The sequence below is a fragment of the Abramis brama genome (assembly GCF_963993115.1).
Source record: "Abramis brama genome assembly, chromosome: 25".
In the NCBI taxonomy this organism is placed as follows: domain Eukaryota; kingdom Metazoa; phylum Chordata; class Actinopteri; order Cypriniformes; family Leuciscidae; genus Abramis; species Abramis brama.
Genome location: NC_139987.1, coordinates 9,681,153 through 9,700,045, shown reverse-complemented (window position 1 = coordinate 9,700,045; position 18,893 = coordinate 9,681,153). Strand labels below are relative to the sequence as shown.

Genomic DNA, 18,893 nt, shown 5'->3' with positions numbered 1-18,893 from the left:
ATCCGCAGCAACGCCGCTCGGATTGCTTCATATGAGACCGCTTCAGCTTTGGCTTTGCGATCGAGTCCCGAGGTGGGCATGGCAACACGGCACGCTCCAAGTCCCAGTGACTCCGGCCTGCTGTCAGACCTTGACCCCGTGGACGAACCTCAGTTTTCTACGGGCCGGATTGCCCTTGGAACGAGTTTCCCGGCATGTTGTTGTATCAACAGATTCCTCCACCACGGGCTGGGGCGCCATGTGCAATGGAAATGCTGCCGCGGGCTCCTGCACAGGACCTCAGCACCTTTGGCATGTCAATTGCCTCGAGTTGCTGGCTATACGTCTCGCCCCGCACCGCTTCCATGCGTTGCTCAGGGGTCAGCACGTACTAGTCCGATCAGACAATACCGCGACAGTAGCGTACATCAACCATCAAGGTGGTCTGCGCTCGTGCCGTATGTCGCAACTCGCTCGCCACCTCCTCATATGGAGTCAGAAGCATCTGAGGTCGCTTCGAGCCATTTATATCCCGGGAGACCTGAACCTTGCGGCCGACGAGCTGTCTAGGCTACGGCCTCTCCAAGGAGAATGGAGACTCCATCCCCAGACGCTTCAGCTGATTTGGGATCAGTTCAGGGACGCACAGGTAGATCTGTTTGCCTCCCACGACTCGTCCCATTGCGACCTGTTTTATTCCCTGACCGAGGGCACGCTCAGCACGGATGCACTGGCGCACAGCTGGCCGCGGGGCCTACGCAAGTATGCGTTTCCCCCAGTGAGCCTTCTTGCGCAGACCTTGCGCAAGATCAGGGAGGATGAGGAGCAGGTCATTTTGGTTGCCCCGTATTGGCACAACCGGACCTGGTTCCCAGAACTAGTACTCCTCGCGAAAGCACCTCCCTGGCCAATTCCCCTGAGGAGGGACCTGCTTTCTAAGGGACGGGGCACCCTATGGCACCCTCGCCCCGATCTTTGGAACCTCCACGTGTGGCTCCTGGACGGGACGAGGCAGGTTGGAGTACCCTACCACCAGCGGTGGTGGCTACCATCACTTCTGCTAGAGCATCGTCCACGAGACATGCATATGCGTTGAAGTGGAACCTCTTCTGGTGTTCTTCTAAACATCAAGAACCCACGAAATGTCCGATCAGTGTCGTGCTTTCCTTCCTGCAAGAAGGGTTGGAGCGAAGGCTGTCTCCCTCCACCCTGAAAGTGTATGTTGCCGCCATTGCCGCACATCATGATGCAGTTGATGGTAAGTCTCTGGGAAAGCACAACCTGATCATGAGGTTCCTGAGGCGAGCGAGGAGACTGAATCCTCCTCGTCCTCCTCTCGTACCCTCTTGGGACCTCTCAGTGGTTTTAATTGCCCTGCAGAGTGCTGCCTTTGAGCCTCTGCAATCAGTGGAGCTTAAGTTCCTGTCAATTAAGACAGCGCTCCTGGTTGCATTGGCCTCAATCAAGAGGGTAAGGGACCTGCAGGCATTTTCGGTTGATGAAGCGTGCCTGGAATTCGGGCCGGCAAACTCTCACGTGATCCTGAGACCCCGGCCTGGATATGTGCCCAAGGTTCCCACCACACCCTTTCGAGACCAGGTGGTGAACCTGCAAGCGCTGCCCTTGGAGGAGGCAGACCCAGCCTTGGCAGTGCTCTGTCCAGTACGCGCCCTCCGTGCTTACGTAGACAGAATACAGTGTTTCAGGTCCTCAGACCAGCTCTTTGTCTGTTATGGAGGGAAGCTGAAGGGAAAGGCTCTCTCCAAGCAAAGGTTGTCTCACTGGATAGTGGACGCCATTGCTTTGGCATACCAGCAGCAAGGTCGACCATGCCCCCTTGGTATGACGGCCCAGTCCACTCGGAGTGTGGCATCCTCTTGGGCTCTAGCGCATGGCGCCTCGCTAACAGACATTTGTAGAGCTGCAGGCTGGGCGACACCTAACACATAACACATTCGCGAGATTCTATAATCTCAGAGTGGAGCCAGTTTCTTCTCATGTACTCGCTTCAACCAGCCGGTACTAGATTCTGCTCAGGTGTCTTCGCTTGCTCGCCATTCCTCTCCAAGGACGGGATACGTGTGATATTTTCCTCAGGTGAGCCTAATAAGCCCTGAGTCTCCTCCAGCATTGTTGACGTCAACGCCAGAGTTATGCCACCGGCAGCTTTCGCGCTTGGCTAGGTGCCTCCATGTGCATGGTTCCCCCTCTTGGCGACCCCCACATGTGTATTTCCACTGTAAGCCTCTCTGAGCATATGTCTTTCCCTCGGCAAGCCACCTTGCCACCCCTGGGGTTGAAATATTCCACCTGCAGCTGGACACCCCAGTGATACTCCATATGCAGCCCCTCTGGGTCATATGTGTATTCCAAGTCCCCTTTTGGGCTGGACATAATTGCATATTTCCACTGAGATATGCTTCCCAGTGTACCTTGGTATTCCTGTGTTAAGTAGGACTCCTTCGTCCGTGCTAGTCTCACAACAGGGAGCTCAGATTTACGCAGGGCACTGGAAGACAGCCGAGGTGGCGTGATTAGACTGGGGACCCCATTCGTCATCATCCAACGTAACTCAGAGTGACCACGAAAGGGAACGTCTCAGTTACATATGTAACCCTCGTTCCCTGAGTAGGGAACGGAGACGTTATGTCACCCTGCCACTTCCGCTGTACCGCTGGGATCGCCGGAGTTCAGTCTCGACTCCTCAGCGAAGAAACATATCTGCATGTTGCCGGCGTACTTCCTTATATACCCACGAGGTGGGGCAGAGTTACGCTATGCAAATTCCGCAGACCCATGGCATTTCATTGCCATTGGCTCGTTTTCTATACTCGAAGGTGATAGGCTTTCTAAGCGAAACCCCATTTGTCGTCATCCGATGTTCCCTACTCAGAGAACGAGGGTTACATACGTAACCGAGACGTTTTCCATTTTAAATCTCTGTTTGCTATCATTCCTTGTTGTTTAAATATATCGCTAAATATATCATACTCATCAACCAGATATCTGAAATTATCTAATTTTGATTATCACATTGTCACATTGATCTGACTTCGCTAGCTTTAATCTAAATCACTATCGCTCGCAAAACGCGCTAGCCTTCCGCTAGTCTGTTAATCTGCCATTAATCTGCCTGTTAATCTGGACATTGTTCGGTTCCGGCTGTAGAGCCCGTGCAGCAGGGCAACTGGGTGACCGTGAGTAGTCGCGGGACAAAACACCGCTCTTCCGTTCCGATAACAACATTAAACAGGTTCTCCCCACTCAGTGAAACACCCACTGAGAATCCTGTTGAATGTGCCCTAGATATTGGTGATTCTATTACACGGAACGTGAAAATAGAGACACCAGTCACCATAGTCACATATTTGCCGGGAGTCAGAGCGCCTGACATCAAAGTAAATTTAAAAGTGCTGGCTAATGCTAATCGTAGATTCTCTAAGATTATTATTCACATTGGCACTAATGATGTTCGACTTCGCCAGTTGGAGATCACTAAAATTAACATTAAAGAGGTGTGTGAACTCGCAAGTGCGATGAAGTGCCAGCCTCATCAGCCCTGTGAAGGCCTCATCGACACAACAGCCATCGGCACTGATCCTCAACAATGTTAAGTTAATAACTAATGATCTTTGCAATGGAAGTGAACCAATCAAAAACTTACTTTATCTGTACAATAAATGAAAGCTTTAAGGTAAGTTCTGCCGGGAAGACTCAATCATTACGTCACCGATTACCTTCTTATTATCCAGTCGTGCTCTAAATACTCGTAGTATAAAAGATCGAAACTTACACATGTCTGAGTTCGCAGATGCTCATGCCTTCATTCCTTGCTCGCGTTCAGTTGCCAACCAAACATCCAATCCAATCCAATCCAACTTTATTTGTTAAGCACTTTAAAACAACCAAAGTTGACCAAAGTGCTGTACAGGAAAATAAAAATAAATCATAAATAAAAAACATAACAGCTCACATGAAGTGCAAAATTACCTATAAAATACAACAATAAAATTAAACGACATAAACATGAGTACAAATAATAGCCACGCAATAAAAGCAATCAAAATAAGAAATTAAATAAAGTAAATAAAGTCAACATCTTACTAGGTACCAAAGGCCACAGAGAAAAGATGGGTTTTAAGACGGGTTTTAAAATCAGACAGAGAAGAGGCCTGCTTAACGTGCAGAGGCAGATCATTCCATAGATTAGGAGCAGACACAGCAAAGGCACGGTTCCCTCTGAGCTTCCGCTTAGTTTTAGGCACACTCAGGAGCAGCTGATCATCTGACCTGAGAGAGCGGACGGGTGTATAAGAATGTAGAAGCTCAGAGAGGTATGGCGGGGCAAGACCATTCAGGGATTTAAAAGCAAATAACAGAATTTTAAAATGGATCCTAAATTGAATAGGCAGCCAGTGAAGTGAGGCTAAAATAGGGGAAATGTGCTCATGTTTACGTGTGCCAGTTAAAAGACGTGATGGAGGACCCACTAACCCCCACATACAGTGCATTACAGTAATCCAGCCGAGTAGTAACAAAGGTGTGGATTACAGTCTCAAAATGGTGTCTTGACAGAATTGGATCTGACTGTCAAACTTAAGCTCAGGGTCCACTTTAACCCCTAGGTTTTGATGCTAGGTTTAATATACTGGGCCAAGGAACCCAGATCTACAGGGGGGGTCCCAGTGGTGCCTCCAAAAACCATCATTTCCGTCTTTTTATCATTGAAATTTAAAAAGTTCAGAGCCATCCAGGCCTTTATGTCATTGAGACAATTAAGTAGCAGTCTGACAGAGTATTCATTTTATTTAAGAGGCACATAAATCTCACTGTCGTCTGCATAACAGTGGAATGAAATGCCGTGCTTCCTAAGTATGGATCCAAGTGGGAGCAAATAGAGAGAGAAAATGAGAGGGCCAAGAACCGAGCCCTGTGGGACCCCACACAAGAGAGGAGCAGAAGAGGATACAGAGTCACCTAAGCTGACACAGAAAGTTCGATCAGCCAAGTACGACCTGAATCACTCCAGTGCTATGCCCCTGATGCCCACCCACAGCTTCAAACGTGAAATCAATATTTTATGATCCACTGTGTCAAATGCAGCAGTTAAATCTAAAAGCACAAGGATAACACAGTCACCAGAGTCAGTAGCTAAAAAGATATCATTAAAAACTCTTAAAAGAGCTGATTCGGTGCTGTGCAGGGTTTTAAAACCAGTTTGGAAAACCTCTAGAATATGATGTTCTTTATGAAAGGCCATTAATTGACTGTGCACAATCTTATCCAGGATTTTTGAAAGGAAAGGCAGTTTGGAGTTAGGCCTGAAATTAGCAAGAACTGCAGGATCTAGAGCAGGTTGTTTAATCAGAGGTTGAACTACTAAGGGAAGAGTTAGATCATTCTCCGCAAAATCTGCTTCCTTCATTACACTTTATAACTCAAGACTAGACTGGTCAGTTACCGACAAAAAAAAAAACTTTGGCTTGTGCTATTTGTAGTGCTCATGGTCACACGGCTTCATTTTGACCTAAAGCATTCGCTAGCCATGATCTGCACGCTGTCCCTGGTGCTGAAAATGTAAGAATCTCCCCAAACAGCAGAGGTCACCCTGTTGCAGAATTCAACGGTGTTCCTCTAAGTTTTTCCTTTAATGAGTCTGTTTGTTCACATCCTAATTGTAAATATGCTCACATCTGTAGTGTTTGTAAGGATCCGCACCTGAAATCAGTTTGTCCATGCCGGTACAAACCTGCAACCTGTGGGAGAGTCCCAATTCGAAAAGAATTCTGAACAGTCAACCAATTACTCCTATTCATTTCACCCCCATCCGTCATTGTTGTCTATTTAATCACCGGGTTGTTCCAATGGCTTCGGGTGGGTATCCTTTCACAATCTCACCACCTTTTTTGTGAAAAAAAAAAAAAAAAGAGTGGTTTAGCATTACTAGAAAAGAGGTTAATAAAGGATACGTCATTGGCCATTTCGCTTCTCCTCCCTTTTCGCTACTCTGAAATATTCTGGCAATTCAGTTATTACGTTAACTCAGTTCATTAATACTATTCAGTTAATTAAGTTAGCTGGTCAACGCACTTGGTTAGCTAAAGCCGACTGTCACAATGTCTGGGTGATGTCCCCTGGGTAGCCACTAGAAGTCCTCTTCCCCCACAGGTGTCAGTCACTATTGGATCACCCTTGTAGGACTCATTATTCATTATCTACGGATTACCCAAAATAAAGCTGCACTTGGAATTCACCCTTTCGTGTGCGCGTCGTGACACTGACATAACAGAAGCTTTTAAATCTATGGCAATTTATCGAAAAGATGGCCGGTGGCCCTGTATGAAAACTGCTACTTCTGTTTGCTTCTTAGGCATAGCTACAGGTATATCTAGCAATTCCCCAGATAAACGGTTGCCTTCTACTTTGTCTTATTGCAAAGATAAATCATCTTCCTATTTATTCTACCTAACGGAGCACCTCTCTCTAAGCCTGGTTCAGGACTCATCTAGCTACTGTCCTCTAAAGCTGCAGTCTATCTCCCTCCCAGTATACTAGTCACTCCTTCAGGATCGGGGCAGCCACTACAGTGGCTGAACGTGGTGTTCTACTTCAGCTATCAAGATCCTGGGCAGATGGTCTTCCTCTGCTTTAGAATCTTACAGCAACAGCAAGCTCTTCAATAACGATTCAGATAAATCCCTATGCAACTACTGGTGGTGTCAAAAAAAAAAAAAAACGCCAAAGAACTTTGTATCATAATTTTCTTGCTGAGCTGTTAATAAATGTACACTTGTTACGGTATTTATTCTCCCAAGTCTTTCTGGTAGAAATGAAAGCTTTAGCGTAAGTTCTGCCGGGAAGACTCAATCGTTATGTCACCGATTACCTTCTCATTATCCAATCGTGCTCTAAATACTTGTAGTATAAAAGATCGAAACTTACACATGTCTGAGTTCGCAGATGCTGACGCCTTCATTCACCTCCATCCTCCCCACCACCACCAGGATGGTCCATTCCTAGAACTCCCTGGGGGTTGGCTGCGCCCCTGCCTTCGTCTTCAGGCAGGAAATGCAGATTCCGTACCCTCGGAATGCGAGCTATGGACGGGGCCTACGCCAGAGAACTTGTCATAATTTGCTTGTTGAGCTGTTAATAAATGTATACTTGTTACAGTATTTATTCTCCCGAGTCTTTCTGGTAGAACTTTATTCTAGAGCTGCTGTAAAGCCAAAACAATTTCTGTTACATTAATTTCCTATTACCACTGTAAAGCTGCTTTGAAACAATCTGTATTGCGCAATATAAATGAAGGTGACTTGACTTGATGTTCAGACCTTCAGTATTGTTCCACTGGTTCACCTCAAGGCTGCGGTCTTTCACCTCTTTTGTTTATCATGTACACCAATGATTGTCGGAGTAGGTATGATAACAGTTATATTATAAAATATGTGGATGACTCCGTGATTGTGAGTCTTCTCCATGAACAGGATCCGAGGCATGGTCCTGTCATGGAGGACTTTGTGTCATGGTGCGATCGGTTTTCTCTTCAGCTCAATGTTAATAAAACAAAGGACATGGTGACTGATTACAGGAGTTCCCCACCCAGTCCTCTGATGACAACAATTAAAGGTTCGGAGATAGAAATTGTTGACACTAACAAAAACTTGTGGTCATTGACAATAAGTTGAGCTTCAAAAAGGTAGCAGGGAAGATCATTGGTATTGATCAGACTGGGCTGAGTTTCCCGATAACGTTGTCTCTTAGCGCGCTACGAAGACTCTTAAGGTATAACTTAACTGAAGGTATACCATTTCTAGGTGTGTTCCCCGAACTATACCTTAGGAAGCTGCTTAAGATATACCTTCTTACGTGCGACGTTACCGGGTGCTGTCCGTGGCAATGGTGCTGAATCTGTTGATATCGATGGCTCGAGAATCAATTATTCTCTTGTGCAGGGGCTGTTTATGTGAGAAAGCGGTGTTCTTTATAAAATAAGCACTTCATAAATAGTTGAAATTTATAATAAATGCATTTATTAGGACTCATGGGATATTATAAAAAATAACCCAAACTATAATAGCCTATAATAGCCTTGCCGACATGTTTTAAAATTGTATCATATATTGCTGCCATAATAACCATTTCAATTATTTATGTGCTTTCTTCTCTTTCCTATTTTTTGTTCGCTGAGATGGAGCTGTGATGAAATATTGTTCTTATAAATACTTTATAGCATTTCAGTAATAAAAGTGTACGTCATACGTACGGTGCTCGGCAGTGATCAAAAAGGATTTAAACAGTGGATTTTGAATCTCTTCTTGTAAACTCGGAGAGGTGTATTCAGACGGCAATTAAATTAACGTACGACCTGTTTGTCAAAAAACAGTAGGTACTAATTTGGCCAGGGATTTTTACACGGGTTGGGTGAGAAAAAACACTGATATTATGGATTGGACGGCACTAAAATAACCGACTTACTGTACGAGCCCATGAGAAACAATATTAGCGTCCGAATAGGACTTAACTGACAGTAGCCTATGCTTTCACTGGCATTTAAAAGCGCTCTTTAATTAAAATAAATGTTTAAAATTTTATTATATAATAATATAATAAAAATTCTATTAACAATCAGTGTAATGACAATTTTATTCTTTGAATGAAAACACTTGAATTAGCCTAACTGAACACTGTCTGGGTGTATTAAAACTTCAGAATTATATTCATATCGACCTGCAACAGTGATAAGGTAAAGCTAAGAGTGGTCCAGACCAACCTTCCGAAAGTATGACTTACAGAAGGTATACTTAACTAAGAACGTTTCGGGAAACACGTATTAACGATAAGGTACAGCTTAAGGTGTAACTTAAGAACGACGTAGCGTTAAGAAGGTTTCGGGAAACCCAGCCCTGGTCCTTCTGACATTTTTCATAATTATGTTTTCAAGAATGTTTGGCATGTGAAGGCTCACACAATGAAAGAATGTTTAAAAGTTGTGAAGAGTTTCACAATTTCACTGATAATCAACTCATCAGTTTTGATCATCAAGCCATGCGCATTTAGTTAATGCACAAACTATAGACAATTGTACTTTTGCACACATGCCAAAAAATACGCAATTTGCTTAAATCAATAAGAAATTCAAATTTGACGTTAATGAGAAACTAACTGTTCAGAGATCTGAACTTATTGTTTTTGGGGAAAAAATCTAAATTGAGAATTGAGCCAACGCGATTGAAAAACTGTAAACAAGAGTTGCAATTTTGCTACAGTGGGTCATCAAGGGTTAAAGACATTCAGAACTTTCTGTTTATCAGAAATGCCCATTTATCACGCCAGGGCCACATTTTTGTAAGGTGCTCATGCTCATTTATACTGACTTAGCTGCATCTTTTGTTCGTGTGTTAAAGTCTTGCAGAATCTATTAAGTTCTCCATGAGTTTGAGCGAGAAAAATATGTCTCTTTCCTTGCATGTTATTGGGTTGACAGCCTGCCAAGGACTGAATTTAAGCGCACAATATATACTGAAGCACAGTGGGTTCAGTAAAGCACTGAGAACTTTTAGAAAATGGTGCCTACATAAAACACTTTTGACAACATTTATTAAGAATTGTCCACGTAGTTTAACACGCTCTGAAATGCTTGATTATAATTGGTCAGTCGAGGTATTCTGCTGATATAATGACAATATATATATATATATATATATATATATATATATATATATATATATATATATATATATATATATATGTATGAAGAGTTCAGATGCAAAAGCCTCTAAGTGCCATCTGAAATTTTCTTCTAAAATTATCATTTTTATCAAGCTCGTATATTTAAGTTCAGTAATTTCACTTAAAAGCCAATGAAAATGACCTATTAATTGTCATTTAAGTGAAATTACTGAACTTAAATATACGAGCTTGATAAAAATTATCATTCTAGAAGAAAATTGCAGATGGCACTTAGAGGCTTTTGCATCTGAACTCTTCATATATATACATATAATATATATATATATATATATATATATATATATATATATATATATATATATATATAGGCTATGTATAAATAAAAAAATTTGACAGTGAACTGGAGGTACAATAACACTTTATATTTTATAATAATTTACAAAAACATTTGAATAAATAATACTGTTACGTGGAAAAGCGGGCATGGGTATATTCTTAAAATGGCCATAATCAGTCCCTCTAATTAGGATCCTAATGAACGGCAGATTGTGCATTACATTACATATTCCATAGATATTTGAAGCATGCTCCCCAGCCGCACTGTGAAGTGCATGAATTTTATTTTCATGTATTGCTAGTTTAGACCCAACACATCTGAATCGTACTAATGCATTCTGTGGGAAAGGAGCAGATGAATAAGCTTATTCAAGTCCAAAGAGCTGCCTGGGCTTTCATTCTTTCTCCTCACCGCTGCAGATTCCATTACAGACCAAAAGCTACAGCACACTGTGATACCTGCTTCCTGCTCATGATCAGTGCATCTTACCAGCATCCACAGGGACGGCCTCCACTGTGTATGGGCTGAAATGAAAAGTTCTGAACCTGGCACAGAAACACTGTGCTTGCATAAGCAGAATGGGTGCCTGCTCTTGTATTATTAAACATCAGTAGAAAACAGTGTAACAAAAACAAAAAGAAACATTGAAAATGTTTCTACTGAGACGACTGAAAGGTACGGTAAGTGATTGTTATATTTAAACTATGCTTTTTACCACACACATTGGTATAATCTTTATATGTTCTTTTTAAATGTTTCAAAAGAACTTTAATCATAAGAATAAATAGATACTCTGCATAGGCTCATTCCTTAATAGTTTTACTGCCTGAGGTTACTGTGTGCTTAATGAGTCAAAATTAGATGTTTTTAACTTGAACACATTGAACTCTAGAAGAAGACAAAGACTTAAGAAGATATCTATTTAGACTAAAAGTAAAGGCCCTTTCACACCAAATGCATCACTGTTAAATGGTCTTTTCACACTTGCCCTTTTTAAAGTTTATTCAAGTGTGCTATTAGTGTACTAATCAGTTACTACACTAAAAATAAGAAAGTATACTTTCATTCTATGTTTTGCGTATTTCTCAGAAATATACTTAAACTTACACTTAAGTATTTGACTTACACTGACAGAAAAAAGTATATTTGACCTATACTTGTACTCAATTTTAATTAAGTAAAAAGTATAATTAATTATACTTGGCTTGTAGTCGTGTTTACTCTTTTGAGTAACCTATTAAATACTTTTCCCCCCACATAGTTTTACATACTCTTATAAACTTGCATGTTTTTTGGCATCCAATACAAACCGATTTGTTTGAAAACATCGATTTTTAAGGAAAACATACGTTCCTAATTCTGAGTATGTGAATTTTTGTGTAGTCCACTGGTAGTGTATATAGGAATTTACTCCAAATCTACTTGAAATATACCTTTAAGTATAAAACTGTACTTTAAGTATAAAACTTACAGTATAAAACTTACAGGTATACTTGCAGTATAAAACTACTAAATTAGTAGTTTACTGAGAGTATACCTCAAAGTCTACTTTCATAAACTTAAAAATGTGCCACAAGTATTTAACTAGTACACTTTTACTATCAGTTCACTAATGGTATATGTGTACAGTAAAAAAAAAAAAATACTTGTAAACTAGTTGTGTATTCAAAGTTTAAAACTGTTACGCTTAAAGTATACTTAAAAAGTATACTTTTATAAACTAAGTAGGCCAATTTTGTCCCAAGTAGTATTGAAATAGTGCATAGTGAAATAGTGATGAAAATGTTGAAGGGATAGTTCATCCAAAAATGAATGAATTTGGGTGAATGGGTGAATTTACTCACCCTAAAGTTGCTCCAAACTATATTTTGTGCTCAGCAGAAGTAAGTCATGTTTGAAACATGAGGGTGAGTAAATGATGACAATAATTTTTGGATGAACTATCCCTTTAAGAATGTAGATGTAGAAATATATGCAGATTAGAGACCATGTCTCACATAGAACAAAAGTGTGAATGTGAAAATTTATTCAAGCAATTTGACAACCACAGGTTTTACTCTGGTATATGTACCTGCAGTGGCTCCGGACATCTTAATGGTAGACGCATTTCATTGCAGGACGAGAAAAAAAATAAATCACCCTCTCCAAAGAAAATAAACTTCTCAGCGGGGGAAAGTTTGCATCCGATGTGAATAGCTCCATAATGGTCACTGCTATTCAAAATTTTCTTACAGACTGGTAAGGAGACTTTGGAAGGAAAAGAACTCCATTCAGCCCTGTCACCATCAATGGTGAAGACACTGGGGTGGTATAGGCCTACCTGGGGTCCACTCAATCAATAAATTAGAGTGGGCAGCAAATACACACTGCCTGTATAAGAAAGGGTTGCAGCACCTACACAGGAGGTGCCACAGGGCTTTAGCTTAATCAAGAAAGGTACCTCAGTTCAAGAACAAACCCCAATCCCTTGCAGGTGGTGGATGAAGGCAAAGCTGTCCAAGCTCTCAGAAATCATGAAAACCATCCATATCATCGGGTTCCATGGAATTCCTTCTTCCCTGCTGCTATCAAGGTGATTTGAAGGATCAGTTAAATGGAAACTTGAATTGTCTTGTATTGTATTAGCACGTCTCATTGTCCTATTCTCTATGTTCACTGTCTCATTAATTCAACTCAGTGACTTCATTGTTCAAACTAAATATTTACAGAGTTTAATAGCTTTTCTTATTCAGTGATGTTTGGTTACCTCCATTAGCTAATTTGAACAAGTACATTACTTCCAGTTTAGTATTTTGGTTTCTTGCCATATACAGTTTCTTCCTTAAGTCTAAATAACCCCTTTTTTTATCAGATATGCCTGGTGCACATCCGTTTTTACTGACTATTCCTGGCTGAACTGAAGCAGAGATCTTGGGATTTTGCATGACTGTTAAAAACCGCATCTTCACTTCACTTCACACTTAAGACTGTTCTGAACACTGGCGGAAACTTTATACTATTTCCCTAGCTGCAACGATGCCATGCCAGTATGATTAAAATATAACATTCATGTCTCCACAGTCTGGTGGCTGTTTGGTACATGAAATATATCCAAAATTAAAATGCAGCCTTTAAAATCTTCAAAAAGAGCTACATAAAAACCAATTACAGATTTCGACAGATAAAGAGATAGGTGCTTTTAAACATGACATTAGAGAGTGAAGGAGGAGTCATTTTGGATGCATATATCATTAGCCTGCACTGCAATTTTAATTATCGACAGATGTCTTTTTTTACATCTTTTTTTAAGTAATTGCTGTACTCTCAGAAGCTACATGATGCAAACCAATTCCCAATGCAACAGGCATGGTTTTGACTGTTTGAAAAATCATGTTTAAAATCAGAGGTTTTCAGAAACCCGTTTAACATCTCAAGTGTATGTGTTTCAGACACAAAGCATAATAATCATAATCATGAGGACAAACAAAAATGAATAAGCCTTTCACAAGTGAAATAACTAATGAGGCCAAAACCAAGATGCAGATGTGTGAGACGGGGCAGTGCAGGGAAGTTTTGGTAAAGGAACCATTGACTCCTGAATTATGGTTTACCTTGTACAGCAACATAAGGGATGCACAACATATCTGCAGTTATTTTGGTCTCAACCAATAAATATAACATTAATGTTATCATTATCAGTCTGATAAGTAAAAAAATGCAGATATATTTAATATGATGTTTGACAATATAAGCATGTAGAGATCTGGAATTTTAAAGGAAATGTTGCAATCAATCACAAAAAATGTCAACTGTTACCTAAAATCAGCCAATACTGGTTATCAGCTTCAAAATACAAATAATTATTGTATCAACCAAAATCAATCTCTTGTATGAGTCATTTTAAAGGACCTAAGGAGTCAAAGGTGTTTACCCTTGCTCTGGTGAATATTTCCTGCATGCTCAATGAAGAATTTACCTCTATTTCCTGAGTTGTTCATTTGTTTTGATCTGATTTGATTTTAGGCTGCTTTCACATGTCATACCTCACATTCCCGGGAACCGGATATGGTGCAGGTGCAGGTACCAGTCCCATTACCCAGCACCTCCAAGGCTTCTGGCGTGGCTGCGGGGCTGTAGCTCATGTAATATTCCTGGAGCTGGGAGCTCAGGTTCTGCTCTGGCTCCTGACTCTTTTTCCTTCGCTTTCGGCCCACTGAACTCTGCTGCAATAGCCGGGTGGCACCCGGGTAACGTTTCCAGGAGACATAAATTACAGACAGGACAAGGGACACTGAGAGGAACAGTGCAACCCCACCCATTACCACTTTGTGAAATGACACGTCTTGCTCAGGAGCTGGTGTCACTAATAAGCTGTCAGGAGATGAGGGTGTCCATTGACGGGAGTCTCTGGGATCTATATTTGCATGGCTGGGAAAGGTGGGGCGTTGAGCCGGTCGAGGGTGGGGAGGAGGAACGGGCGCCTCAGAGGCAGGTGAAGGCAGGGGTGGAGACGGTGTTGTAGGAGCCATTGTCGGTTCAGTTGGTTCAGAGGTAAAGTCAAAATATGGATCAAAGGTCTGCAGATACAAAGGTGATTGAGCAGTAATTTCATAATCATCACAGTCAATTAAGTTCTTTGAAGCCTCCATGACTTTCTCCCCTTGAAGGTGCTTGGGACTGCTGCAGATTATACTAGTGTCCTTGGTGCCTCTGAAATTCTTGAGCCAGACAACAAGAGGACAAATTCCTGGCCCACAATCCCACATGTTGCCTGCAAGGCTAATGGTTGTTAGTGAGATCCAGGCAGCCACAACTTCCTGAGACACATTGGGCAGTTTGTTAGACTCTAAGTTGAGAACCTGAAGATTGGGAAGGCATTGAAATACCACAGGATCTAGTACCTGTATCTCATTGCCAGAGATATCAAGCTTCTGCAAGGTATACCAGCTCCACGGAAGGCCTTGGTTGACAGCTCGAATACGATTCCACTGTAGGTACAGGGCACGAAGGTTAGCAAGGCGAGGAAAGAGAAAGAAGTTGATTCTTGAAAACTGATTATGCTCCAGATGGAGTTCCATAAGTCGAGACAAACCCAGGAATGCAGTGCGAGTTATAACCCGAAGCCGATTATAGCCCAAGTCAAGAAACTCCAAGCTTCTGCACTCCAGAAAGGCCCGGACAGGAATTGTCGTAAGCCCATTGGAGCGTAAGTGCAGATTCTGCAGTTTTCGAAGACCATAAAACTGGCCTGGCTGCAGCTCCTGCAACTTGTTGTAGGAGAGATCAAGACTGCGAAGGTTAGGTACTCCGTGAAAAGTTACACTATGGAGCTGTGAAATCCTATTGGAGCTCAAGATCAACTCCTTCAATCGCCGCACCCCCTGAAAAGCACGACTATCCACAAATGTGATTTGATTGTGGTCCAGGTACAGCCACAGTAGCTGGTTAAGATGGGCAAACTGGTAGGGGAGCATTGTGTGCAGGTCATTGTACCGCAGGGATAGACCTTGGCAACTAACTGAAATATTTTCTGGGACATCCTGGAAGCTGGCTGACTCACAATGGACAATTTTTCCCTCGCAGCGACAGCTATAGGGGCACATCCTTTCCCCAGAACTGAACAGCAGCAGGGAGGAGGCTTGGAGGAGGAGGAGGCCTGCTAATCTCTTGTCACAAGCAACAGAACCTGAAGAGGGAAACAGCACAACATCAACTTATGATTTTTAACATATAATATAATCATATAATTTATCATATAATTAAATGCTGCTTCCATCCACACCTGAAGTCAAGATGTCATCTTTTTGACATAACAGTTTAATTATATTCTGTAAGTTTTTTCAGATTTTATTTTGAAATGAAACGCAGAATCATTAGCAACAGCCTTAATGAAATTTAATTAGCATTGTTTTTCTTTTCAAACAAATTGTGTTGCCCAAGACAACACATGTTGTTTTATGGTTCTTTTAGCCTCTTTGTTTGCTACTTATTTCAGGATTGGTTGATTGCATAGTTGGAATTTGTGGTTTGTCTGTCTCTCCAAACTGAGCGGTAATAGATCAGTTCATGAAATAAAACCTTCCCAATCCCTGTAAAGATTAGCACACACAAAGCTGATTGGTTTGTTTCTGACATCGGGCTCAGAAAATGAGAGATATCATATGCATATTCTATATGAATAAGATCATATAGATCTCATATTCTAGGGAAACATCATAAAAATCACCAGTATATGATGTAGAGTGTTTATAAAGTTCTACACAGCATAAGGCAAATCACTATAAATCTGTTATTTAGTTTTTGGCACTCTCTTTTGAATTAGACTAGAATTACAAAAGGAGTCCCAAGAGAGTCATTTGGATTAATTTACTAAGGACCATTTTTAAAGCTTAGTAATTATCACCTATGAACTAATCAACTTTAAGATATGACTAATGACCAGCAATATCTTTAATGTCATATTTTATAGTGTTCTGTGGAAATTGATTAGTCATTTTAGAGCTGAATCATTACATCAAACATAATTACGCTGAAGCTATTACCCATGCTATTTGAAATGTGTTTCATATTGTGTTATCCATGCCAAGAAAAAAATGATGCAAAATGGACAATTTCATTACAATCTTTTGCATCTCATACGTTTTAAGTGCAACAGGAAATTTCTTTGCCAGGAAAAAAGAATACAGCAATATGCAGAACAAAGAAAAATTGATTGAAGTCTTAATGTATAACCATTCAGTTAAAGATCTGCACTGTGTGTACCATGAACTCATTGTCCACTGTAAAAAAGGATGACTGAGGCCATCCAAGCATACACAGCAAACAACAGAGTCATCTGTTTTACCAAACTATAATCCCATTGGTGCTGTTAAGAAAATTTCAGAGGAGGCTAAAAAAAAAAAAAAAAAAAAAAGAGATCACTGTCATTACATCTTCCAACAGTACTGTCCATTGGTCCCCTTTAAGGGCTTACCAGTGATAAAACCAATTCAGAGTCCATGCAATAAATATCATAATTACATATCATTGTTGTCAATTGCTGTTAGCATGCAGTGACTCGGAATAGATTTCCTACTAAACATATGGCTATGAAAATCACCAAACCGCTATTAGCTATACTCTGAGCTTTTTGAGGAGAAAAAAATTGCCCAGGCGCATCTCTCTGTGTTTCCAAATGACTTGTTGACTATTACCGATTTTTATGCTTCACTGGTAGTCCATTACACTCACACATATTGTTTCCCTCTCTACAAGGACATTTGTTAAGGGTCATTATGTTTGTGTCATGTTGTACCACTGTCCATGCAAGTCTTAAGAGCAAGAAACAGGAAAGGTAAAATGAATCAGAATAGATTAACCCTCACAATGACTATGTAGAAACACACACTGCACTGTCCACAAACTGTAGGCACACAAATAAAAATGTAGTCCAAAAATACCCAGCCTCAAGTTCCAAGAAAAAAAGCTGTAAGTACAAAGGTGTACAAAAGTACAATAACTACCTGATTGTTTGTCTGTCATCCTACAATAATGGACACTGTTAACCAAAGGTCAAGGTTTGGCTCAATAGCATGGCCCTGTTATCAAAGGCTATTCTTTAAATTGATGATCTGGCTGCTAAAAGCATATTTCTCCTAAATCTCCAGTGCCACAGCAAACAAAATTTTGCCTATAAATACTATAATAAATTACCTACGCTATGAATGCAGGTTACCAGGCTGAATTGAATGTAATGAGATAAAAAGACAGTGTCCTTCAATATAATGGCAAGAAATATATATTTCTTGCATTTCTTGACTGTGATGTCCTTGCAAGCTAAATTGTATGCTTTTATAGCAGTGCTGTCAATCAAATGGGAAAAAAATAGCTAATAAATTGCACATTTTTCTGTAATCGACCATGATTAATCAATTTATTTCTCACTATATGGGGATGAAATTAGTAATTATAGTAATTTATCATTACAATATAATAAGCCATTTAACAGGGCTCAGTGCTAAGGATTTTTTCCACTGGCCCCGCCAAAAACCCATGTTTTTGACCCATGTAATCTTTTATTTTATTTCATTTCATTTACCAGTGAAATTTTACAAAACTCAATAAAAAATTTATACCACAACAAAAACTATGAGCCTAACTAATATAAAGTTCAAACATTTTTAAAGACAAGTAAACAGTCAGTAATAAAATAAGAACAAATAAACACATAAGAACAGATACACATGAAATAAATAGTGCTTTAAGGTTTTACCGTAGGTCTAACATTAGTATTCTGATACTACATTTATGCAGCCTTCTGTGCTTGCCTTTCGGGTGTGTGCACACAGACAGCCGCACGCCAATAACAATTTGAGTTCTCTTTTGCATCTAATTGTGCTTGAATGGTTTAAAAGCACTTCATTGAATGATAGGCTGACAGGTCTACAAGGAAATCTTCTTAAGGACATTATTTCTGAGCATTCTTTTTATAATTTTTTTCCATTAAAAAATGATCATTTGCATCTTTGTAAAGCAGTTTGGTCAACTTTGGTTGTGTTTTAAACATGCTCTAGAAATAAATTATTGATTGATTGATAAATGTATATATTTATTATTGTGATACATATAGTGAGACCAATTCTTTTTTACTAATATCTTCACATAACTGTTTGCTTACATCGCCAACCCTTAGCATTAAGTGTATTAGCAGGAGTTTAATGTTGTAATGCTAAAAACATCTTGGTCTCCATTTTATATTCTGCAGCAAATTGGTATCAAGAACTTTCATATTCCAGGTGCAATATTTGATATTCAAACCAACAAACTGCCAGCTACTGCCAGATGATAGCAGTAACTCTCTAATGTAGGATCCTTATCTACCAAGGCAGTGCCAATCAATTGCAATCGAGTTTAAATATTTACAATG

General features: G+C 40.4%; 1 protein-coding gene across 1 annotated transcript in view; it reads right to left on the bottom strand.

The window, feature by feature from the left end:
* Positions 1-18,893, bottom strand: part of lrrtm4l1 (leucine rich repeat transmembrane neuronal 4 like 1) — a 59,280-nt gene that overhangs the window by 29,024 nt on the left and 11,363 nt on the right. Inside the window, exon 2 of the mRNA XM_084104752.1 lies at positions 14,032-15,674. Within this exon, the coding sequence (XP_083960878.1) occupies positions 14,032-15,674 (1,643 nt within the window). The remainder of the gene's footprint in view (positions 1-14,031; positions 15,675-18,893) is intronic.